Here is a 24966-nt window from a genome sequence, read left to right on the forward strand (position 1 = left end):
ATAATAGCCACAAGGATGGGCCTTCCTTTGGAGGGAGTGGGTCTGCAAAAGAGACGGATGTGACGTTAGGCCCCGGCCTCTGACAGAATGGGCTGGTGGGCTGTTCACCATGCTTTAAAAGATGGAAATGAAAAATCTGGGTCAGAGTAACCCAGCCACAGCAGCAGAAAGCGGAATCCTGTAGCAGACGTTGAGCGTGCAGAATGAGCCCGAGTGATAAAGGTGCATTAAGTCAAGATAGGAGCTGCAACCCTTTTGTGGGGGGAACACGTGGGAGGCCCTTAGCTGAACTTTGGCCAGCGTGCCAGCTACATCCCCACCTGGTCCCAGAAGCCTTGACAAGAGGAACTAATGGCCTGAGCAGCACCAGGCTGGACCACTGCAATGTGTTCTAGGCAGGGCGGTCTTCGGAGGTGATCCAGAAGCTAGAATGCAAAATGCAGCAACTACAGTACACCCCTGACACAACAATCCTGCAAGTCAGGAAGGCACCAGTTTTAGAGTTGCTGGTCAGTGCCCGAGCCCAGTTCAAAGTGCTGGTTGCTCCCCTTAAAGCCCTTTATGTGCAGCGCTGAGAATTGAACCTGGTCACCAAGGGGGGCGGTTGCAGGCCCCCCCTTCTGAAGAGGTGCTTGGGGTGAGGATCAAGCAACAGGTCTTCTTAGTGTTGGCCCCACTTTGTGGCATACCTTCTCCCCAGAAATATCGATGGCCCCGATCTTGCAGGCATTTGTAGCAATTTCGTCCTTTGTCTGTTTGGACTTAGCTTGTATAGTTTTATGGGTGCCCTGGAGGGTTACTGTTGACCTTAATATTATTTTAATTTTGCATGCTTTAAAAGATGTGTTTGCTCTGGTCTGTACCCAGCCCAGAGTCTGCTAGGAATGGGGCAGGCTATAGATGCTGCTAAATAAATAAATAAGCAAATGTATTTTAATATATTTTCTATCTTGCCTTGTACTTTAAAATGCTTCTGGCCAATGGAAAGCGATGATGCAGAAATCCACACTTAAAAAAAAAAGGCAAATGACACAGAGAACATAAGTGATATTTCAGGAAAGAGACACATAATTAAACAGACGTCTGATTTATTGGCTGGGATTTAAAGAGTCAAAGTTCACAAATGAGGGCTACCCAAGGCAATTTAGAGGTAGCATCTAATTATGTACAAAAGGCCTAATGATGTCTAAATTCTAAGTCTTGAGGCATTATACCTTGTGTCATAATAATAATTCTTTTTGTATTATTGTTGTTGTTGGTCGCAGAGTCAGCCAGATGTTTAGATTGGAATTGCCATTTTTATATCATCATCATCATCATCATCATCATCATCATCTGAAACATTGTGTTAAAGCTTTTTGGGCCACAAAAGGTGGGGGGGGGGGCGTTATGGGTCACGGGTACTCCATCCATTTTACAGAATCAGAAACTTAAATAAATTCTTATGGTTCAGAAAAAAAACCCACACCCCTTGGAAATCAAAACATAGGTAATTTGAAAATACGCTTCTCTTTATGTTTAGTCCATGGTTCAGACAGCAGCCACTCCTTATGGCAGATGGGAATAAATATGAAGTATGAAAGTATAACAGGGCCCAGCACAGGGTTGGTCAAGCTAGTTGGGGATTATGAAGGATGGAGGTCAACCTCTCTGAGGGCTGCAGGTTGAGAAGGTCTACCACGTGGCCCAGCCCCAGGGGGCCAGCAGAAGCCTCATAGCCGGGCGTGTGAACCAGGTGCACGAGCGCAACGCGGCAGGTAGTGCAAAGGCTGTGCTGAGCTGGCCTTTGGAGGTGTCCATCCCTGTCGCCCAGTTCGCCACGCTTCCAATGTGTGAGGGGCACAAGGAAAGCACGTCCGAACTTGACCTTTACTCTTCAGTGCCTGGGAAGCGGGGAAAGTCTGGAGGGTAGTAGGGAGTCAGAATCAAGCCAGGATGCCTAGAACAAACTGCCTGCAATTTTCCCTTTGTGTTTCGATTTAACAATTCCGTGGTAAGCCTGGAAGGAGGAGAAACAAACGGAAGGATCAGAATCGGGACACTTTCAAGTTTCAGTTCAGAAAGCACGAATTGGCTTGCAGATTTTTGCTCATCAGCAGCTCCACAGGGGATCACTGAGAGACATGATGAACAAAGCAAGGCTTCTGGGCAAGGATGCCAACTCTGACAGCTTGCGGATCATCTGATGCCCATCGCTGGTGAGCTGAAGCGTTGGTGGCAGCGACCACTGAGTAGGGTGGCATAAACGCACAAGCCACGTGGCCTTGTTTTGGAAGCTGACACGCATGTTGCCCACAAGCCAAGTGGTTGGGAGTCCTCTTGACAAAACATCATGCAGATATTAAATTGTATTTATTTCCATAGCAGCTCTTAGGTGATTGGCAAATTTAACTAATCTGGGCTGGAAGATAAGAGTCAGCTTAAGATGGCTGCATTTGGACCCTGGTGTTCCCACCCAAAGCTCTTTATTTCAGTCATTGACCAGCCTTGCCTGTGTCCACTCCAACGGGTGGGGTCAGCGGAAGCCAAGCAAAACGTTGAGGGTCAGAGCCCTGTTCCTGATGATGGGGAAAGGCTAAAACACTTGAGGGATAAGGCCGGGTGTAACTAGAGAGATCTTTTCATTCATGCTCCCTTCTGACAGAATCCAGGGTCACCGAATGGCTCTGTCTTTAAGAGGCTTGCGAAGGTCCTTCTTCACACCGGGCGTGTTTAGTGTAGCTACCCGTCCTTCTGATTTGGGTGCCTTTCAAAGAGGATTAGACCAACTCCATGAGTGGCTAATGAAAGTGGCTACTAGCCAGGATCGGAAGACCAGATTCTAGTGGCGCACCGAGGCTCAAGGGATCTCCTTCACATTCTGCTGCTGAACTTCCCCAGAGGGATTTGGCTGGCCTGAGAGGTGTCCGTGAGGAGGTATCAAAAAAGTCAAGAAGGTGGGCACAATGGCACCATTGCAGCTGCCATCTTGACTTTTGGACCCCCCCCCCATGGATGCCCCGCTGGCTTCTGCTGGAAGTGGAGCCAGGCCTTTGGGTTAATCCGGCTATGTTCCCCGAGAATCCTGGTTCATCTGCACGAGGTGGACTTTTCACCTTGTTGGCGTCTCTTGCCCCTCCTGCTAACTCTGCCCATTTAGGAGATAGGGCAGGGAGGGCTGACCCCAGGACTAAGCTGGTGCAGCTCCCGAGCCTCCTTTGTACACCCCTAGAGATGCTTTTGAGTAACCTGCTGAAATTCAGACTATAAAGCCCCACAAGTACGTGGTGGGGAGAACTTCCCAATTCCCATCTGTGCTGCTAATCAGAAAAAGCCCTGGAGATTCTGACTGTGGCCATCTGCGTGACATGGCTCCACTGACTTTCTGTTACTCCCCTGTCTCCTGTGGCTGTTGGCCTCCTTAAAAATGGTGGCGTGGCCCTCAGCTTTGGTGTACAATCATTTTCCCCCCGCAATCTTTGTCCAAGCACCTCCAGGAACACTTTCCAGGTGTTAATAGCCCTTGAGTGAAACCGGTATTCAACCTGATGCAGAGATGTCCAAACAGTATGGTCCAAAAAGTGAAGATGACACTCGCAGCAATGCGCTCGTTTATGCACATGTGGCCCACATAAAAAAACAAGTGGCACTTTGATTAACCTGTCCTGGCCGCCATCTTGACTTTTTGACCAACCCTGCAGACACCCCTGACCTGACGCCTTACAGATACGCTGCTGCCTTCCAGCCAGTGACCCTCCTGGCTGGGGAGGATGCAGGTGAACTCTGAAACGTCAGGAAGCCAGTAGGTTGAAGATGTTGAGACTTGGACAGTTCACCATCCAGGCCAAGGACGCAGCTGCCACCTGCGCCGATCTTGAATGGTGCCTGATTTAAGTTCCCATCTGCCTCTGTCTACAAAATGGGGCAGATGTGGCCAGTCCCCTTCCTAGGGTGTGGCACAAGGAGAACAGGACTGTAAAGCGTTTCCACCCAAGTACACCAATGGAGGGAGAGCTCCCTTGGAAAACTGCACACTTACGTTAACTTTTGAAGTCTACAGTGCCTTTTCCACAACCCCTTGCACAGCTGCCTGACCCCTTCATCTCCCAGGCTGTTGTCGCCCAGGTTCAACTCCAACAGGGACTTGCTGGTTTCCAAGACAGAGGCCAGATCTTCACAGGAACCAGCTGTGAGACCACAGGAGTGCAAGCTGCAAAGGAAGACAAGGACACCTGTGGCCCCACCATGCTTTGGGAGAGCAGAAATGCCTTCATCAGTACATAGGTAGTCCTCGACCTATGACCATTCATTCAGCAACTGTTCTAAGTTACGACGGTGCTGAACGAATGGAGGTTACAACTGGTCCTCAAAGGTTGCAGCCATCCCAGCACCCCCGCAGTCACATTATTGCAATCTGGACACTTAGCAACTGGCTCGCACTTACGACCGGTTGCAGCACCCCATGATCATGTGATCACCATTTGCAACCTTCTCTGCCAGCTTCCCTAGAAAGTCAGTGGGGAAGCTGGCAGGGAAGGTCGCAAGTCGCTGGGGTAAGTCTCCCACACCCACACATCCTCTCGCAGCCTCTCTGCCCTTGCACCACACCAGCTGCTCGTGCACCCCACACACCATCTCTGACCTGCACTGCACCTCTTGCGCACCCCCTTGCACCCTTGCGCAGCTGGCAGCAGCCACATACCTGCCTGCCAGCCTGGGACTTGCAACTCCTGCTGACTTCCCACTGATTTTGGTTGTGGGAAGCCGGCAGAAAGTTATTGCCTAATGACCGTGGGATTCGGTTGATGATGGCAACCGGGACTACAGGGATTGCTGTCACTGAGCGATGTGGTTGCGCTTTATGACCGCATTGCTTAGCAACAGAAATTCCAGTCCCAATTGCCATCGTAAGTCGAGGACTACCTGTAATGTGCAGGGTGTCCACGAGATGCGGTCAAAAAAGTCAAGTGCAGGGTGCCTGCATGGTGTGGTCAAAAATCACACATGCACAAGTGACTTGCATCACAAATGGGCGGAGCTTCAATTGCATTCTTCTGGCTGCCATCTTGACTTTTTGACCAGGCACTCCTGGCAGTGTGGCAGGAGAGCCCGCAGCGTTCGGCAGAAGCCCTTCCTCCTTTTTTGCTTCCCATCCAGGATTTCAAGACATCTGGGTTAGCCTGTCCACACCTCTGCTCCAGGTGTAAAAGGCTTTGAACACCTTTTGCCCTGGGGGGGATGTGCTGGAGAGCAGGAAGAGGGAAGGTTGCAGGCAGGAGAGGAGGAAACAAGAGAGGCTGAGACAGAGTTGGCTCTGGGAGAGCGTGGGCAATCAAGGCATGGAAAAAGTGGGCGCTGATTCAGACCCTCAAGCAGCTGAAGCCGAGCAGAGCCGTGCCAGCTGCTCCAGAAATGCCAACCGCTAGCTGGCACCTGCTAACAAACTTTTCCTCTCCAGCCAAAGATGGAGAAATGCTAAAATCCCGGCAGCAGTACCCCAGCCAGCCACAAAGCCTGCCAAACCTGACATGGCTAAAAGTTGGTTAAAAGGAGGCTAGAACTTGGCTGAGGAATTTCTCCACAAGCCACAGTGGGGAGAGCAGCCAAGGACTGGGCCAGGGATTTGCACAGGGGTGGGCCTGCAAACAGAAAGTGGGGAAGAGCTGGGAATGGCTGAAGGCAAGAATGCCAGTTTGGATCTTATCCTAGTTTCGAGTCATGTGAAGGTCTCAAACAAGCCCCAATGATAATACTCTGCAGGATGATCGTCAAGATTATTGAGATAGTAGTGAAGGACCAAGGATGAAGGTGACGCAGTAGGGCAGTGTTTCTCAAGCTTGGCCACTTGAAGATGTGTGGACTTCAACTCCCAGAATTGCCCCCCTCCCTTAATCCCTTAGCGAGCTTGTTTGCGCTTTCAAAATTAAAACTGACAACACTTTTTCCACGTTAACTTCATCTCAGGAACGAACCTGTTCGCCTCTGAAACCAGCTTGAGAAATTGCTGGGACAAGAGATCCCAGCCACTTCCTCCCCGCTGCTGCCCTTCGGCGGGGGGGCTGAAGGAGAAACACCGGGATGCTAAGCCGGCCCCTCCATCACCAACCCCCAACCTCCTTCAGCTGCCTTGCCCAAAGGCCCTGCGAAATCCATCAGGGTTGAGATCAGGACCCCCACCCCGCCAACTTACATGAGTCTCTGTAGCCGGGAAGATGGGTGCTTCAGTGCCTGGCACAGCTGCCTTACTCCGCCATCCCCCAGAGGGGTCTCTGCCAGGTTGAGCTCAAGGAGGGCATGGCTGGATTCCAGGACCCTCGCAAGGGGCTCACAGATGGCAGCTGTGAGGTTGCAGGAAGGCAGCCTGTAGGAGTCGGAGGGGAAAAGAAAGGATTTGCACCCGGGCAGATAGTCCCCTCTGCAAAGCTGGGAAACTCGTGCACCGAATCTTTCTCTCCGCTCGTTCTGGGAGTTGGAGGCTGGGGAGGGGGGCTGCTCCCTGTGGGGATGGCTGATGTGCTGCTTCCCTTGCGGGGTGGCGGGTGATGCCACACATGTTGGGCGGTCAGGTTCAAACTGGGCAATGGATGCCCAGAGCCTTGGTTCTCAGCTGCGTCCTTGGACAAGACTTCCAAGGTCTCACGCAGCACTAAGCCCTCAGGTGGTTTGCTTCATTTGGGTCAAATTGCGGTGCAAACCCAGCCATGGGGTGTGTGAACCACAGTTTAGGGGTCAGATTCCTGCCTTAAACAGGCCAGGTTGGTTTTAGTGAAGGATGGCAGAAAGTGAGGTCACCTGTGGCCTGACAGTACCTCTTTCACAGCCCCCAGATTCCCCCCAGGGTGGAGAGGACCAACCTCTGGGGAAACGTCTTGTGTGTGTGAGGGGATCTAAAGTGGGGGCCATTTCCTTCCACTTTTCGGAGGGCGAAGGTGCTCCTTGCACTTTGCATAAAGCCTGTAATTCTCCCTCCAAATTTCCTATGACTCTGTTAATATTTAAAGGCAGTGTTTCTCAACCTCGGCAACTTTAAGATGTGTGGACTTCAACTCCCAGAATTCCCCAGCCAGCCTTGCTGGCTGGGGAATTCTGGGAGTTGAAGTCCACACAACTTAAAGTTGTCGAGGTTGAGAAATACCGTTTTAAGCGATGAAATGGCCACAGAACCGAACGTCTTCAGCTTGGCCTCCTCTGATCACTCTCCTCTTCCAATGTGGGGTTAGAGGGGGCTAGAATAGGGGCACTGGAGACCCTGCACTGCTCAAGGACTTGAAGGACCCCACTTGCAGCTCAAAACCCTCCGTGCAATCTAGGTGTGGGTGTCGTTGAACGTGAAACTTCCATAAACATAAGCAAACTACGAACCTGTGGGTACATCCCCTATCGGGGTATCTACAGGGGAGGTCCAAAAAGTCAAGATGGTGGCCCTGGCCCATGATCGAAGCCCTAGCCCTTTTGTGACACGTGTTAAAAAGGGGAGGGTCTTTGAACACATGGGTGCAGCCGCTGTCTTGACTTTGGGGGCTTGTCTACTACGTACGAGGGTTGTACGATTGTAGCAATATAAATACATGAAGAAATAAATAAAGAAATAATCCTGAAGGAGTAACATCTCCAGGGTCTACAGCTGGCCCCCCAGGCCATAGCCAACCGGGAAGGGAAGTGGAAGAGAATGGAGAAGTTCTACCTCCCCCACAAAAAAGTTTCATGTTGGTTATCCTGGTCCATCTATAAGCAGGCTGCAAAGAGACAGACTGAGGGGTTCTGCCGAAGGGCTGGTGGAGTAATGATGGGGTGTGAGGGGAGGGGGCAGCAGAGATCCTCCCATTTGCTGCCCTCCGGGGGGGAATGAGGCCCCTCACCTGAGGCTTTGAAGTTGGCAGGTGGGCTCAAGAAGCCATTCACACAAGTGGGAGACCCCCGAATCCTCCAGGGGATTTTCACCCAAGTCCAGACTGGTCAGCCTTGCGTTGGTCATCGCGATGGATGTGAAGTCTTGGCACGCAGCGGGAGGGAGGCCACAGCGGTTCAGCCTGAGGAAATTGGTAGACACCACAAACCCAATTGCCCATCCTCCATGCTCCGACCACCCCCCACCAGATGATGAAGCCTTGCTGAAGGCTTTTGGTTCTAGAACACGGTTTTAATCTGTGTGATAACAAAAATGTGCTGGATTGATTAAGGGTTTGATTTGATTATTAAAGACACAACTCCAAGCCATGGCAGCGAGAAGGTCACAAGCCTGCAGAATTTGGCTTCAGGAACCCCTTCCAGCAACAGCTGTTGAAGGCCTCTGTATTTTTTTGAAGTAACAATGCGGTGGTGCAGTGCAATGATGCAGTTGGGTTGTGTCTGTGTGTGCTTTTCTCTTTTCCTCTCAAGCTGCATTTATGTGTACGTTGTTATGAATTGTACTTCTTGAGAGTAATGGGAATACTTGAGTAGGTGAAAGGAGCCAGCTATGTGTGCACTGTGCAACTGAAGCTCCACCCCCTTTTACATGTGTGTGCGAGACATGTCAGAAAGGCAGAGCTTCCAGCAGGCATTTGTAATTGCCATCCTGACTATTTTGACCTCCTCCTGATGCCCCTGACTGTAATCGAACCAGACTAGTTCATGCAACATGCTAAGCCACATAACTTAATCTCAGCCAAACCTTGTATGTTGTGTGAATGACTCTACCTGGTCTTTAACTGACCTGGTTAAGTATGTTGTGAAGACAGCCTCTGAGGTGAGTTGTTAAGAGACCCAAAAATGTCTCCTCCCGTCTCTGTTATGATTCAAAGTAAAAGAAGAAAAAAAGCTGCTTGGTAAACTAACGTGAATGGATGTCAATGAGAAGTTAAAGTATCAGCCTTGACTGGGATCCTGGACAATCAAATGATGTGCTTTGAACCCCCTGACAGCTCAGATATCCCTTGTGCCTCTTCTACTTACTGGATCTCTGAAGATTTCAGGAGTCCTGGTAAGAGTTGTCGAAATCTTCCAGGTCCAAACTCATAGCCCGAGAGTCGGACTGAGTTAAAAGCTCCAGCAGCCGACAGGCAAAACGATAAAGCTGCAAAGTCCAGCTCAGTCAAAAGTTCTGTCTTGAGATCCATATTGTGGACATACTTCATTATGCTCCGGGCAGACACAGGGTCCTCCATTTCATAAATGCAATGGCACAGTTCCAGCAGATCCTCCTCTCTTCTAAAGGAGTGAGTTTTGGCTTCCTGATCCACCCATCTTAGCAATTCTTGCCAAAGCTTTGTCCTGGATATCTTGCAGAACCACGATTCTTGTAGGACACTCATCCTCTTTATGTTGGAGAAGCCATAGAGAAAACGGATCAACATGAGGTAGTTGCTGCTGCGCTTTTTCTTGTTTCCAAATACCTCACTCAGGTCTCTGTAAGGTGTTATGGTGGTCTCATCATTGTCCAGCAGGTAGAATAAGGCTGCAAAGAACTCCTGGAAACTCAAGTGGGTGAACCTGTACAAGGCTGCCACGTGGACATCTTGATGGAAAACTTCCCTAATTGCTGAAGGAGAATCTGAAGTCAAATAATCCAAGCCACGTTCTTTTAGGTCTTCTTCGCTGAAGGCCATTGTTCTGTGCAGCATCCCATCTTTAGCTAAAGAGCACAGTTCTTCCAGGTTATTTGGTCTGGAATAGGTACCCAAGAAGTTCAAGAGGAGACGCATGTGAATTTCTGTGAGTGTTGCAGTTTCGGGGATATCTTGAAAAAGTTCTGCTTGTGGGTTTTGTTGGAAAACAGAGCAAATGGCCCAACATGTAGCAGGGAGGAAGCACATACTGAAGAGAGTTTCATTTCTTTGAACAAGTTCAAACATCTGAGTGGCTTCTTCCTTATTTTGAAAGAAGCGGTGGAAATATTCCTTCCTCTGAACAGGATGAAACCCCAGCACGTCTACAAACAGTGGTGATCTCAGACACTTCAACAGTGGGCATATACTCGTGGGTCTTGTGGTCACCAGGAGATGACACTTTGGAAAGATTTTTTTCTTGAGCAAATTCACCATCAGGCTTACCACATCCTGCTTTTTATAGGGATCTTTGTCCAGCGTATCAACTGGGGTATCAGAGTGCTTCAGTTCATCAAAACCATCAACAATGAGGAGGATTTTGTCTTGGTTTGTCAAAACATCATCTGTTAAAACCATTCCTGGAGGACAGCTATGGAGGACCATCTCAACTGCACTAATAAACCTGATGCCACAGCTGACTGCACCGCAAGAGATATAAAAGGCATAATCAAACTTTGTGTGCCATAGTTTGTCAGATGCCCAGTCCAACATTAATTTCCACATGACTGTGGTTTTTCCTACGCCAGCAGGTCCAAACAACAAAACAGTTTTGGAGCTTTCCCCTCCAGTATCTGATTGAAATAAATTCTCCAGATCAATGTTCAGGCTGCCTTCCGGATCAGTCTTTGTTTTCCAGTGCTTTCTTTCCACAGCCATAATCTCATGACCTCTTTTGGGAGGGTCCTGTCTCTTCTTCAGAAGAAGTTCTATATAGCTCTGTTGGAGAGTCACCCTTGGACTGGGGTGCAAGCCCAGTTGAGGAATATTTCGAAATGCCTCTTGGATGTGCCTCTTATATTTCCTCTTGCGATCTAAAGAAACGCATAAAAAGAAAACATTCAAGGGTCACCATAATTCAGTGACAGAAATAATACTTTCTGTGCCAAGGCCCAAAGTCTTAGGATGGGGGTAGGCAAAGAGAAGTCCAGGTCAGACAGTCTGGATAGGCACTGCCAGTCAGACTAGACGGCAACCCAACATTTGGGCTGCATAAAAGAGAGATTTGTAAGTCCTTATTTATGGAGAAATAATCTCTTTTCAGTTTAGCCCAATGATCACGTAACGGTTGGCTTCTAAAGAGAATGACTGTACTGACTGGGAAATTCCAGGAATTGTAGTCTGACTATATCAAGAATATACCAGATTGGACAAAGCTGGTCTATGGTGGGAAACTTCCCAGGATCTTCCCACTGTTTGTTGCCCCCAGCCCTTGGAGATGACACAGACCCTCCTGGCATCTCCCACCGGGCACTGACCTTCAGCTGCAGATTCCCTCAATAAGTCCAGAATCTAGAACTTTATTAGACCAAGATATGCCAGCTGTTAAAGTCAACCTTTTTTTAAAAAAAAAAATTGGATGCTTAATGGTTATTTCTTCTTCCCAGAAAACTTTGGGAAAGTCCCTAGCACAGCTCATCAATCCTTGGTACCTAAAAGAAACCCCACCTGAGATTGCCTCTCATTCCATTGGGTGCCTTAATACAGATGGTGGTCCACCATCAGCTACTTTCTTCATGCCTTCTGGCCATATTGCCTGATTGTTTGTTTAACACATTTCTATCCACCTCAATCAAAAAGAGTCTTGGAGGCTTACAAAGACTATAATGAAACAGCTGAAGACATCCATGGTAGCATAGAAGACCACATACGGACTTCACAAGGGAAAAACTATAAAAACAGCATCAAAGAAAAACATACATGTGAAAATGAAAAGTATGTTTGTTTTTGAAGCCCTTTATGACTTGGCCTGCAGATACCCAGGCTGCTGCATTTTGGACTCACTGAAGTTTCTGAGTAGTCTTTAAGGGCAGCCTCAACTGGAGCGCATTACAGTAGTGGAACTGGGCGGTAGTGGGGGCAAGAGTTCCTGTAGCCAGGTCTTCCTGCCCCAGAAGGTCACTTAACTGGTGCACTAGCTAGAACTGGGCATAGGCTCCCCTGGCCACAGGTCCCACCTGGCGTTCCTGCAAGAGTTGTGAGTCCAGAAGATCTCCAAGTTGCCAACCTGCTCCCTGACGGATCAAGGGACAGCTCTGGAGAGCCAGGGCAGGCGGTCAGGACAGCCCCATTGCGTCAACAACAAACCTGACTTGCTCACGTTCAGCTTCAGCTTTTTCTCTCCCATCCAGACACCAACAGCCTCCAGAACCTGGGAAAGAACATCAAGCCCATCTCCCTCACGAGGCACCGTTGAGTATCATCCATTTCTTTGTGGAGTCCCTGGTGAAGTTTTTTTTTCCCTGGATATTATTTACATGGATTTGTCTGGTCATGTTCCTTTTAAAATTATGTATTCTTTTAAATATTGTAAGCTGCCCAGAGTTTTTATGGAGTCAGGCGGCCTCGAAATCAAATAAATAAAAATAAAAAAATAAGATATAATCAGGGTACTGATGGTGCCAAACCCCGGAGCATGAAAATACCTCTCTACCACCTTCATATAGATGTTGAAGAGTAGGGGAAAAGAGATCAAGATCTTGGAAACACCCAAAGCTTGCAACTATTTTTTTAAAGATGTTTTTAATCCCACCTTTATTATTTTTAAAAATGACTTGAGGTGGCGAACATACCTAATACTCCTTCCTCCTCCTCCTCCTTTCTCCATCACAACAGCCCTGCGAGGTGAGTTGGGCTGAGAGAGAGGGACTGGCCCAAAGTCACCCAGCCAGCTTTCATGTCTATGGCAGGACTAGAACTCACCATCTCCTGCTTTCTAGCCTGGGGCCTTCGCCACGAGGCCAAACTTCAGTTGGTCTAATAAAACTTAAACTTCAGTTGGTCCAATAAAGGCAGTTGCCTTCACATGGATTCTAAATTTTCTATTCCCCCTTTGCACCCTATATTGTGGCTGTAAAAAAAGTCTCCACAATCAGGTGTGTCTGCCCTGTTGCACAATACACTTTACTCGGCTACCGAATTAAACCATTTTCTGGGTTCACACAGGACAGTAAACTAATGATCTTAGTTACATCCAAACAATATCAACCTTTTCTAAACAATTAAAGTCTATGACTGAGGTCAGTGTTTTTCAAGCCTGGCCACTTTAAGATGTGTGGACTTCAATTCCCAGTATTCCCCATGCTGGAATTCTGGGAGCTGAAGTCCACACATCTTACCTGGTAGAGAAACACTGACTTAGGTGAATGTTAGTTGTCTTTAAAAAGCTTGGAATAAGGAACTAGAAGATCTTATACAGCTGAATCAATGGCAAAGTTTTAAACATAACTGAGAGATCTCCTGTGACCTTCAGATGAGACTAATACAGCAAAAACTTTGGTTTCATGTCTATTGGACATCTTGGAGAACATTTTGAAAGAGCTAGTTAACACTTTCATTATATTGGAAGCTTAATATAGATGAAGCAGGTCACACCTACGATTTGACTTTCGCATCATTAATATTATCCTTGTTTAAAGAATGGCCTTGAATTATATTTGGAATCGATCACACTGATAATTATGGCTGCATCACACGTGGGGGAATAGCAAAGAACCTAATTATTCAGCACTGAAAAGACAGAGGAATTCTGGACTTAAAATCTTGGATTATAGACCAAAGTTCACTTCACATGTAGGAACGGGCACTCGAGCACCACAATGGAAAAACCAGTGAGTATCATTTTGAGTGGTCAAGATTGATGCTTAATTTTTTTTAATACTGATGGCCATTCAGTCAGTCAAGCATAACTACCTAACTTCTGAATGGTGCTCAAACCATGCAGCCTAGGCCAGTGCTTCTCAACCTTGACAACTTGAAGAAGCGTGGACTTCAACTCTCAGAATTCCCCAGCCAGCAGGTTGTCAAGGTTGAGAAACACTGGCCTAGGCTGACGTGCAAAGGCTGACGGGGGGGGGGGGGCATGAGGCAGAGGTGCTTCAGGGTATGGGAGCCATAATGGAGAACCCCTGCCTTTGGGCCTCTGTTCTCCTAAATTCTCCTAAGGATGGGACCCCAGGCAGGCAGCTTCCACCTGGTGGAAACAGTCCCTAAGGTACGCTGAAGCCAGCTATGGAGAGCTTTATAGCTCCACACCATCGCTTTGTGTTGGACCCAGAAGCCCCTTGGCAGCCAATGCACCAGCCAGAAGAGTGATGTAACGCCTGCCTACTCTCTTTCACCTGTAAACATGGCCATGGCTGCCACATCTTCTACTCACTGTAGCTTCTGAACCATTTTTACAGGCAGCCCCTGTAGAGCGCAATACAGTAATCTAACTGCGTGGTGATAAGGGTGTGAGTTACAGTTGCCAAGGCATTCTGGTCAGAGATAAGCCCACAGTTGCCACAACAACTGCAGGGGACAAAGGTCCCTTGGCCATGACTTCTACTGCAGTTCCATCTGGAACCAGGTGTTCAGAAGTTCCTCCTTTAAGGGGAGAACAGCTCTCTCCAGGCCTAGTTCTGGAACTATCTCAAACCAGAATGCTTCCAGATAAACAGCAACTCCATCTTGCTGGGGATTGAGTTGGTTACATCGTCCAGACCCTCACAGGCTCAGAGACGGGTTTAGGATGTTCACAGCATCTCCAGTTTGTCCTGGGATAGCAACAAAGAGTTATCACCTCACTGCAAACTGACAAATTACCTCCACCAAAGGCTTCATATAGATGGTACAGAGTAGTGGCGGAAGAACTGGGCCCCACAATATCCCATGTTGGAGTACTCACTGGTTTGACCATTTCTTCCCCACAACTACTGACTGGAACACCTTGTAGAACTTGAAGAAGTCCACACTTCAAGTTGTCAAGGTTGAGAAACATTGGCCTAGGCTGATGTGCAAAAGGCTAATGGGGGGGGGGGCATGAGGCAGAGGTGCAGGGGGGGCATATAGAAATGGAACGCCCCCCCCGCCCCCACAAGAACAGTGCCCTTACCAATTCCCATAAGCATCCAGTGGGATACCACAGTCAATGAGATCAATGGCTGCTGAGAGCCCCAATAGGACCAGAAAGGGTCCATCTCCTACTTCCCAATGGAGATCCTCCACCACAGTCACCAATGCCATTTCAGTCTCATGCTCATGTCTGAATCCAGACTGAAAAGGATCCAGGTAATCTGCTTCATCTAGGATCCTCTCCAGCTGAGCCATTCCCATCTTCTCTACAATTTTCCCTAGAAATGCTACCACTTCTCCCCACAGGGAGCTGATTATCCTGATCTGAGGGGTGGGTGATAATCTGCAGGTCTGCCTTTGGATGGAGAAGGGAGCCTGCTTTGCCACCTCTGTCTCCTGTATGGGCCTGAAGATGGACTTATACTTGTGATAAGTCAAATTCATTCCTTGTGTATGGGTGGGGTGGGGTGTTGCCACTGTCACTCTAGGCATCTGCTCATGTGCTTCATCTCCAGAACTTCTTGGTGAATCAAGGAGCACCACAGATCTGCGACCGGAGAGAAGCCACTTGGGTGCAGTTACATCTAGTACCGTGACTGCCTCCTTGTTCTAGCAGATGACTACAAGTATGGCAGAACTATCTGCCAGATCAGTAGGTGGTTCCCCACATCCCACCTGGAAACGCTCTGGAACCATAGGTGCCTAGGGCAGACCATCTTAATGGGTTTATCACCGCTACAGAGATCGAGGACAGCAGGAATACGCAGCTTGGCTGGAAAGTGGTCTGACTACCGCCAAGGACGGATGGTAAAGTCTTCCAGTTTCAGAACACGTGCCATTTGCTCCAGCATGCATTGCTTTCTTCTGTGTTGCTGGTTAGTACCACTTCACATCTAATTGGCTGGTTCTCCTTCTTCCCAGCTGATCCTTTAAAGGAGACTCATCTCAGGAAGACCCCTGCAGATTCAAAGAATCACAAATTTGGGGCCAGTGTGTCCAAGCTCATCCAGCTTCCCATGGCACACCAGGGCCTCCCCAGCCTGTTTTCCTGAGGCCGTTCCTTCTTCGGTGCATACATCCCTGAGGGTTACCATCTCTGGCTCCCAAAATCTACTGGAAGGTAGCAAAATGAAGCGGAAATCTTTCCTGGCTGCCATCTTGTATAGCCGTTTGCATTTTTGCAGCCCAAAGTTGGTAGCCCTACACATCCCTCCACCTCATTTTTATGCTTTGCTATTCATTTTACAATTACTGCAGTTTTTGGTTGCTACTGAGGTTACGTGTGTGTTCCAGTCCAACAGAATTGCTAAGTTTTGTTGTGGGACACTTTTACAATGTTTTCCAACAATTTTGTTCCTAAGAAAAGGAAGTACTTGTAGGTTGAAAATCGGCCATTCTTAAATATCTTTTCTTTGATCCTGGTGTGGGCCTGACAGGCTGTTTGTGTACTGGGAGCTGTTTGTGTCCGTGGGGCCCTGACGGATTAGGAATTTCCTGTGTCGCTCCTGCTTGTTCTGGTTTGATTAGATACGTGACCAGTTAAACGTTGAGCTATAGTACCCTTTGCCTCATTATGGTAGTAAAAAACACACCCCTAGGAGTAAACATGAGACGCTAATGAGCCCCCTTCATGGCTTATTATGGGGTACATAGTTGTAGGACGCGTGTGCATGATGTAACACACCCATGGATTTGTTTTAGCCAATAAGAATTGTGATGAATGTTACCTGCTTAGTGAAATGGATAAAAACCTTTGGACAATGCCCCTTTGCATGCTCAGTTTGGAGTGCACCCCTTCGCTTCTGTATAGAAATAAAGTGTGAAAGCCTTTCCTCGACTCTGTGCGTAATTTGGCCCTCTCTCGCACCGGGTAAAAGTGTGTCCCAAACAGTTGGTCATCCTGCGGCCAACAACAGGACCCTCCCTCCCTCCCTCCCTCCCTCCCTCCCTTTGTGTGATGTATTTGTTTTAAGATCTGCAACCCTGCAGAACTCACTGGTAGGTATTCATCTCCCGGGCTTTTTCTTTTTTTGAAAAGAATGACTCCTGCCTGAACATTTCAATCGTAGCAGGTGGTTGTTCAAATGCTTCATACATGCATATAATTCCATTGCCGTTCCTTGGTGCGTGACCCTTGATCGCATTCTCAACATCATATAAAGGCCCCCTTAAGCCGAGCACCACGCCTGGTGACTACATGAAGGCATCAGTGTTGTTCTCCTGGGAATGGTATGGAGGTGGCCTGTCACTGTCTTCCTTAGGGGTGCTTTTTCTTAGTCAAAAAGACTAGGCCTGACCCTGGTTAGTCTGCTAGTTCCTGTTATCTAGTGGGCACAAAAGTCAGCACATATTACATGATAAATGAATTGGTGATCTTGGAACAGTAACTGCATGTGGAGAAATACTGATACCATGGTGGACTCCATATATTGATTCTACCTTGATGGAAGCTTCTAACAAGTAACCTCATCATTCTGACTCAAGAGCAGGGTTGTTCATCATTATCTATATATCGTAGAAAGGTCTGATTATTTCTATTTTGGGGTACTGCATAAGGTATTTCATAAGTGAGGGTTGCAAAATATGACTCTCTCTGCCTTCATCTTTCTTTGTTATTAGAAATCCTGTTGAAGAAGCAACTGGCAGTCACAGACACTACAATTCTTGTACACTGCACACATCTCCAAGTCTTAGCTCCTACTTCTTCTCAAATGACACAAGACTATAAAAAAATCTTTTTCAGAATTCAAAAAAGGGGAATTCCAAAGGAATAAAATAACTATTTTCATTAGCCAATAGCTCTAGAGCACTTAGATAAGTAAAGTAAGGCCAACATTGTGAGAAAGACAAAGGGAAGTATTATTGGTGGTGCGGGGGGGGGGGCATCTTCATTAAGACATCTTGCAAGAAAGCACTAGAGAAGGGATGGCTTTGAATGTGGAAGAGAAAGTTGATGGAAATTTGTGAAGGTTGCGAAAGTGTTCATTCAATATACAGGATGCTGAGATGCCCCTGACCCTATGCCAGCAAATCCACATGCATAATTGCACAGCAATTGCTTCAGAACAGCTGAAGGGTGCAGGTCCCCAAGCCACAGTCAAGGCATGTGTACAGGATGTTTCTTCTGAGGGCCTGAAAAAGAGGGAGGGTTGGACTCTTGAGTGGCCTGATCACCACAGCAATCTACCATGGAGATGCAGGACATCTCAGCATTACAGGAAGGGACCACAGAAAGAGGGGAAAAGCTACATCTAGCACGATTCTCCCCAGTCCCACAGGCACATTAATCACTTCATGGAATTCATGATACGTCCACAATGGGCTTCTAGACTCAACCCTGATGAGATGCGCTTGGCATGCGGTATACAGGCATATCTGGCCTGAATCAATGAGAACCAATGTTAAGGAGTCATCAAAGTGTGGGACTAGGAGCAGGGAGACCCAGTTTGCTGTCTGCCCTCAACCATGAAAGCTTGTGGTTGACTCTCACTCAACTCAACCTACCTCACAGAGTAGTGGCTGTGGGGAAAAATGGCAGAAGGGAGCATTAAGTATACCACCTTGAGTTCCTGAAGGAACAGTGGGATTTAAATCAAATAAATTAAGATGGTCCAAAATATCTGAGGAAGTTTTTCCACTTGGGTCTGCAAATCATTCTGAATATCTAAGCAGGCAGCCTGTGGCTTTTAGTGTGCCTCACAGACAAAAAGGCAGATGAAGGTGTGTATATATCTGAATAGGGGAATATGAGTATTAATTAAGGCTGTGTGAAGATTTTGATTCAAAGGCAGTTTGACTCAATGTCACTTTCACATTGAACTGCCAGATCGAGCCAATGTCTCAGACTGAACTGGAGACCTCCACGGTCATGATGATGCCGTCAAAGTCATGTGTGCCACACTTATAACCTGTCCTTGGGTAATTTTGCTGTTAGTTTTTTTCTTTTTTAACTGATTTTATTTCTTCTATTACTGAACAATATTATTTGGGAGGAATAAGTGCCTAGAAGCTTCCTGGATAGGCCTGCTTGGCTACTGTGGGACACAGGATGGGATCCAGCTGGGCTGTTATATTTGGCAAGGTTTGTATTGCAGGCCTCCACTACAAGCCATGATGACATCACATGTGTCTGCTATTTTCCAGGAGGATGCCTTTACTTGGTGTTCTCCCCCTAAACCCTGATGCATGAGACGGAGAGGGCTCTTGCAGCCTAGAAACTAAAGCAGTGTTTCTCAGCCTTGGCCACTTTAAGATGCGTGGACTTCAACTCCCAGAATTCCCCAGCCAGCATGGCTGGCTGGGGAATTCTGGGAGTGAAGTCCACTCATCTTAAAGTTGTCAAGGTTGAGAAACACTGAACTAAAGGGAAAAAAATCAATCAAAATAAAAGAATTCTTCTAGGTCTGTGCAGCGTGAGGTTGGTGACATCAACTACCACTCCTTCGGGAGTTAGATCACTATCACAAGTTTCAAATGCGCAGGTGTAAAAACAATCAGCCTTTACTTTGTCAAAAAAGAACATGAAATCCTTTTTCTCTCAGTAATGCATTCCTTCTTGCTTTAAGTAGTCAGGGGCAAAGCAGAAAATAGTGTGGCTAAAATCACCCACTGCCCCTCAAAGGGATTTCCCACAAAACCATACAGGACAATAAGCAGATCCCCCAAGATGTTGCCGATCGGCTCTTATTAAGACGCAGCCTGATGCCAAGAAGCGCCACGTTGCACAGGAAAGCACACATGGGTGAGCTCGTACAGATACATAAATACCAGTGTGGGTACCGCCCGTACACAATTGTGAGATCTCCCCCTGCCCCCCTATATATGTGAACTGCTTAAAGTGCCCTCGTGAGAAAACCTTCACAGCAAGCTGAACACTTTTCCGTCTGGTCAAGTGGGAAAAATCAACAAGTGATGTTGTCTCATGGGAAAGACAAGGCCAGTTGGATTTCTGCCTGCCGAGGAAATGACAGAAAGCAGGAGGATGGCACCTTCCAAGCAAGAGGAGCCTGCTTACCATTATAGCTCCATTTCTGAAGTCGGGAGGCGGAATCTCGCATATTGATGGCGAGGAGGACCTTGACAGTTGCGTCTGGCGCGCCCTGCTCTCCGTAGGCTGCCAAGAGGAGCCTCAGCATGTCCAGCGTGTCGGCATCCTTTAGCCTGCCCCAGGGGATGGGGTCCTTCCCATCCAGGTAGAAGTAGCAGAGTTTATGCTTGAACCTCTTGAAATCTTCCCCGGAAAGGTCGTCCAGGGTGAACAGCAAAGCGTCTTCCAGGGATTCGTGGGGCTCCTCCATTTCAGCTTAGAAAACCAGCAGCAGGAAGCAGATCCTTGCGCAGGGAAGGAAAAAGTGGCCGGGGTAAATCATCTGCATACTGATCACTGATTAACCACAAGGCGGCTAATTATCAACTGAGACCACACTGGGCGCCAGAGGAGCCAGACTAAATCAATTGCTCTAATGGCGCAACTCTGGGAAGCAAAGGCTTGCAAACCTCGGGGTCCCATTCACACAACAGGGTGGGCTTGGCTAGGCTTTCACCTTGACCGGCATTGAAGAGAGAATGGTTGTGTGAATCCAACGAGTTTCAGTTCACGGTTGAGCGTATTCTGCAGACCCAGAAAAAGGGTTCAGTCGCTTGTTCGGAAAGCAGCTGTATATACTGTAACCCCGAGTAAACCTGGGCAAGATTTCTCGAACTTGGTCTCACAGTATCTCCAACACGGCTTGCTCCATCCTGGCAGCTGTCTGCCTTGCCGGCTGAGAATCCCGGAGTCGGAGCCCCGCTCGCCCGGCAAGGGCCCGACTGAGGCTGAGACCCCGTGGCTGCACTGAGGACCCCCATCTTTGCAGAGGCATCAGCCCGATGCTGCTTTTGGAGCCCTGCAAAACTGGGTGTGAGGAAAGACAAGCAGTTCCTTTTTATCAAGGAATCCATTACTGAAACTTATAAATCTTAATAAAGGCCCGGACTTTTGTTCAGCTTTAATGTGCAGAGCAAGAAACAAAATCATAAAAGGGAAAAAGAAAATTAGACAGGAATAACAAAACAAAAAAAGGAAAAAAATAAATGCATGGCAGGAAAATTCCCTTTTAAGCAATAATTTTTTAACTTTGACAGGCCACTCATAGTTGCATAGTTCAAAGGAAGGAAATGAGCACATCGCGTCTACTCAAAGTTTTAAATCAGGTGTGGCAGAGTTTTCTTATCATAGTATTTTAGCTGCAGTCCGTCCAGAAAAAACTTGCTTCTAAAGCTTAAAAAAATATGACAAAATGACCAGGAACAATTCATTTGTGTACTGAAAATACACATAATCTCTCTTTTTGACCACATTCAGTACAGGCTTCTGAGAGAACAGTTAAAACCAAGGCAATACTGTAAATAAAATTCTAAAATATGACTGATTTATATCACCCCCTCTGTGAGAGAAAAAAATTGCTTTACAATTTAATCCAGTAGAAAAGTCTGTGAAGTTTACTGGCTCAAGTTGATTTCCTGAGAAGTGAGTTTGTCCTCATTGAAGGGGGTATCCCCTCACTCCCCCTTCCCCAATGTGGCTTTGAAGCAGTTATTAAGAATGCCTGGGGGGGGGAGAGTTTATTATCCCTCCCCCCATTTTAACCAACCTCCTTCCGGTGGGAGGAATAATAATAACTGAATCACATCTGAAGCAAATACGTGTAATGAATGGAATTTTCTTAGCTCATCCTGCTCCATGGTGGTCATGAGTGTGTAATCAAAGCCCCACCCCCTTTTTACTTGTGTTGTGTCACACACGTACATGCACCCCCACGCAAACCCCCTACCCTGTTCCAAAGCAAAAATATTGGTTTCTTGAACACGTATCGTGGCTTTCCATCAAGCAGGGCTGAAGGAGGCCACGCACAATGAAACCTATTGTAAAAACGGATAGAATATTTTAAGAAATGAAAAGGGAACAAAAGAAGACCCAATGAAAGACAAAAATAAGGCCGGTAGAACATGAGTAAAATCAACCAGCAGTTGAAGCCAGTCATAGCAGACTTGTCGGCCAATTTATAGGCAAATTCTAGTAGTTTTTATGATAAAAAAAAAAAAGACTTGCATCTATTGATAATTGTCATGATAATTTTCTCGGCTGCTGTATATATTATTTTTTTGTATTATTTTTAACTGCTGTCATTGTTTTAGCATTGTTCGCCGCCCAGAGTCACTTGGTTGAGATGGGCGGCTATAGAAATTAAACAAACGAACAAACCTTGGCATATTTTGTGCACCAACTTCTCAGGGCTGAAATAGCTACCAAACACAGTTTCCCACACTTCACACACAGTGGGAAACACCAGAAAAACTGTCTGGCCTTACCCATCTTTGATGTGAAGCTAGTAAGATGTTGCCATTTCCTTGTGTCTCCCTGACAAACGACGGGAATTTCGAAACGGAAATGGCAGGTGACACTTCCCTGCTCAAATACGGTCCCATGGCACAATCTTTGGGGAAGTTCTCCTACGCAAGATTCAGCAAAATGGAGGAGATGTTCAAGAGGCGTTTCAGAAGAACTTTCTCACGGATGATGCTTCATAGCTGAATCTGCTGTCCTCCCCCCGTAACTATAACACCAAAGCCGCTGCCTGAAGTTGAGGCTGCTGCCTTTTCCTCCAGACCACGTTACCGATCAGAACATCCGTTCGTGCCCTGCAGCTTCTAAGGTACAAAATTCTCCATTTCCTGAGAAAGAGCAACAGAAGACGCACGTACCGTGTACAGTGGGATGATGACAGAGCAATGCACTGATGACTTTCTGGTGTTTATTTGTTGCGTTCCATGCAGGCATCTGGCAGACTTCAAAAATAGAAGTGAAAGCAGAATTGTCTCCTCTCCTTGCCCCTCTTATTGGCCTCCCTCTCCAGCGAGGAGAGCCTCAAGACAAGTGAACAGCTCATAAATTTCCACCATGATCCCTCCCACTTCAGCTGGAAAAGGACCAGATCTTCACAAAAGAGCCAGAGGCAAGTGGAAAAGGACTGGTTGCCTTCCTGAAGCTTCAGTAGCAGAATAAATACGCCGTTGTGGGAGTTTGCATGCGCCTATGGGCTTCCACGGCTGGGTGATTCAGGTCCCCAGGTTTGCAACATCGACTTACGGGAGAAGCAAGGCTGAGAGTTGGGAGGCTGCATCTCTCAGCCACGCATGTTTTGCAGACTGGAAGGGGCTACTGAGTGGGAACGTCCTTCACACAAATCTACCTTTCTTCTCCTCTAATGTTGCTTCTTCCAAGGGCGCAGGAGCTCACCTGTATGAAGTCCAGCGTCTCCTGGATCACAGGGCAAAGGCTATAGCTCAGATGTAGGACACTTGCTTTCTAGGTAGAAGGTATGAAGGTCAGTCCTCTGCCTCTCCACAGTTACCGGAATCCAATTCAAGCATCCCCAAAAGAGGGGTCACTGTTTGCACATATCCAGCGAAGGGACACCACAGCAGCATGGACCAGTGGTTCCACTGTCCAAGTGCTATTCCTATAAGAAAGGTTTCCTAACATCCAACCAGCATTTTTGGGCCAAGAATCCAACCCTTTGCCTAGGGCAGGAATCTGAACTCAAGCCTCCCAGACTGACCACTGTCCAGCCTCTGCTTGAGCCCAGCCAGCAAAAGGGAGCTCAGTCCCTCTCAACCCACAGATTTTGCTGTTGAACTGCTCTTCCTCTTGGACATTTTCCCACACTCAGTCAGAACTTCTCTTCCTGCAACTTAAATCCATTGTTCCATATTCTACACTCTGGAACAGCAAATCTTGGCCTTCTTCTGACATCCTTTCAGGTATTTGTAAAGTGCTATAATATCAGACAGAGGGCTATCATACCCCCCCCCCTTTTCTCAAGATTAAACATAGCTAATTCTTTCAATCCCTCCTCATATATTATCTATCATCTATGTATCTATGTATCTATCTAATCTGTCTGTCCGTCCGTCCGTCCACCCACCCATCCATCCTTCTCAAAGCACTTAAAGATGTCTCTCTTTATGATCTGTTCTAGGATCTTCCCAGGAATTTGTATTAGACTGATCAGTCTATAGTTTGCTTAACATGTCCCCCACCCTCTCACCCGGCTTCTTAAGATTGGAGCAATATTTGCTCTTCCCTAGTCACCTGGCACTTTATTCATCTGAGACCACTCAAGCCCTGACCGTGGCCAGACCATCAGCTAGTTCCTTTGCGCCCTCATCTGGTCCTGCAACTGACTCAGAGTAAAACAGCAGTCACTGACCATGTTTCTATTGCTCTTGCAGAAGAGAAGAGCCTTCCTGTTCACAATTTCCTGGTAGATGAAAGAGAGGGTTTTTTGGCAATGGAACCAAATCTGTCACCGGCTTGCATGGATCAGATTGTAATAAGTAATATATGCATATATGTAACCAGTTAGTGGAAGTCCACACATCTTCAAGTTGCTGAGGTTGAGAAACACTGGTCTATGCTCTGTCCATCTTACCTTCACTAAGCAGGTAATATTCTAGTTCTCCACTTCCTTGCATGTGTTCCTCGGCTTCACAAGAGCAGGCTGCCTTCATTCAGATCTATTCCATCCTTTCCCTTAGTTTTGCAGACCTAACATGGCCGTTTCATTCATTTTTTAATTCTTGCCCTTTACCAGTACTCCTGCAGGACCCCTTACTCCTACAGTAACCAGCCCGATTACAACATCTCTGGAAGAAATTGCTAAAATTCCCACATTTTCGGGAAGATTCAGGGTGCAGCTTTTCAATGGCAGTGCCAACACTGTGGAATGGAGATCAAGCTAGCTCTCTCTTGGCGACATTTCAGAAATTGTTTTGGACAGAAGACAGAAGCTGTTTTGGACAGCGTTCCTGTTCTTTGCATTGTTTACTAACTTCAGCTTGTCCTGGCACCAGCGTTCCTGTTTGGGAGTCTATACCAGTGTTTCTCAACCTCAGCAGCTTGAAGATGTGTGGACTTCCCTGGCTGGGGAATTCTGGGAGTGGAAGTCCACACATCTTCGAGTTGCTGAGGTTGAGAAACACTGCTCTACACTCTGTCCATCTTCTCTGCACTGAAGGCTGATGAAGTAATTCAGTATTTTGTACTTTGCCACACTGGAACTAGAGCTCCTTCCCTTGGTTGTGAACCCTCTTGGCTTGAACAATGCGCTCAATCAGGCTGAAATGAGGTTGTGTAGTTTGTGGTTCAGCATGCTTTGGGGAACTCTGCCTTCATCTTGGCATTGTGTGTGAACCTAACTCACCCATTAAGCCATATTGTGGTTTGTTTGGGCAGAACATGCTGTATGAACACAGTAATTGCAGTTTGTTAATTCTGGGTTAAGATTTGAAGCCAGCCAATTCTTAG

At 47.3% G+C, this 24966-nt stretch overlaps 1 protein-coding gene across 3 annotated transcripts; it reads right to left on the reverse strand.

The window, feature by feature from the left end:
- Positions 1-1071: 1071 nt before the first annotated feature.
- On the reverse strand, positions 1072-22882 carry LOC103056070 (NACHT, LRR and PYD domains-containing protein 3-like). Of its 3 annotated transcripts, XM_007430188.4 has the most exons (7): positions 22362-22863; positions 19633-19949; positions 8914-10597; positions 7839-8009; positions 6170-6340; positions 4019-4189; positions 1072-1999 (listed from the first exon to the last, which is right to left on the reverse strand). In XM_007430188.4, the coding sequence occupies exons 2-7, from the start codon at positions 19913-19915 to the stop codon at positions 1870-1872; spliced, it is 2610 nt and encodes an 869-aa protein (XP_007430250.2). In that variant the 5' UTR covers positions 19916-19949; positions 22362-22863; the 3' UTR covers positions 1072-1869. The 3 variants fall into 3 exon arrangements, with proteins under 3 accessions (XP_007430250.2, XP_025023672.2, XP_025023670.2); XM_025167904.2 differs by lacking the exon at positions 19633-19949 and having other exon boundaries at positions 22362-22882; XM_025167902.2 differs by lacking the exon at positions 4019-4189 and having other exon boundaries at positions 22362-22864.
- Positions 22883-24966: the final 2084 nt, after the last annotated feature.

Source organism: Python bivittatus, unplaced genomic scaffold, assembly GCF_059951505.1.
Source record: "Python bivittatus isolate LINGU-HERP-01145 unplaced genomic scaffold, Pbiv_v1 ctg000570_np1212, whole genome shotgun sequence".
NCBI classification, from domain to species: Eukaryota; Metazoa; Chordata; class Lepidosauria; order Squamata; family Pythonidae; genus Python; species Python bivittatus.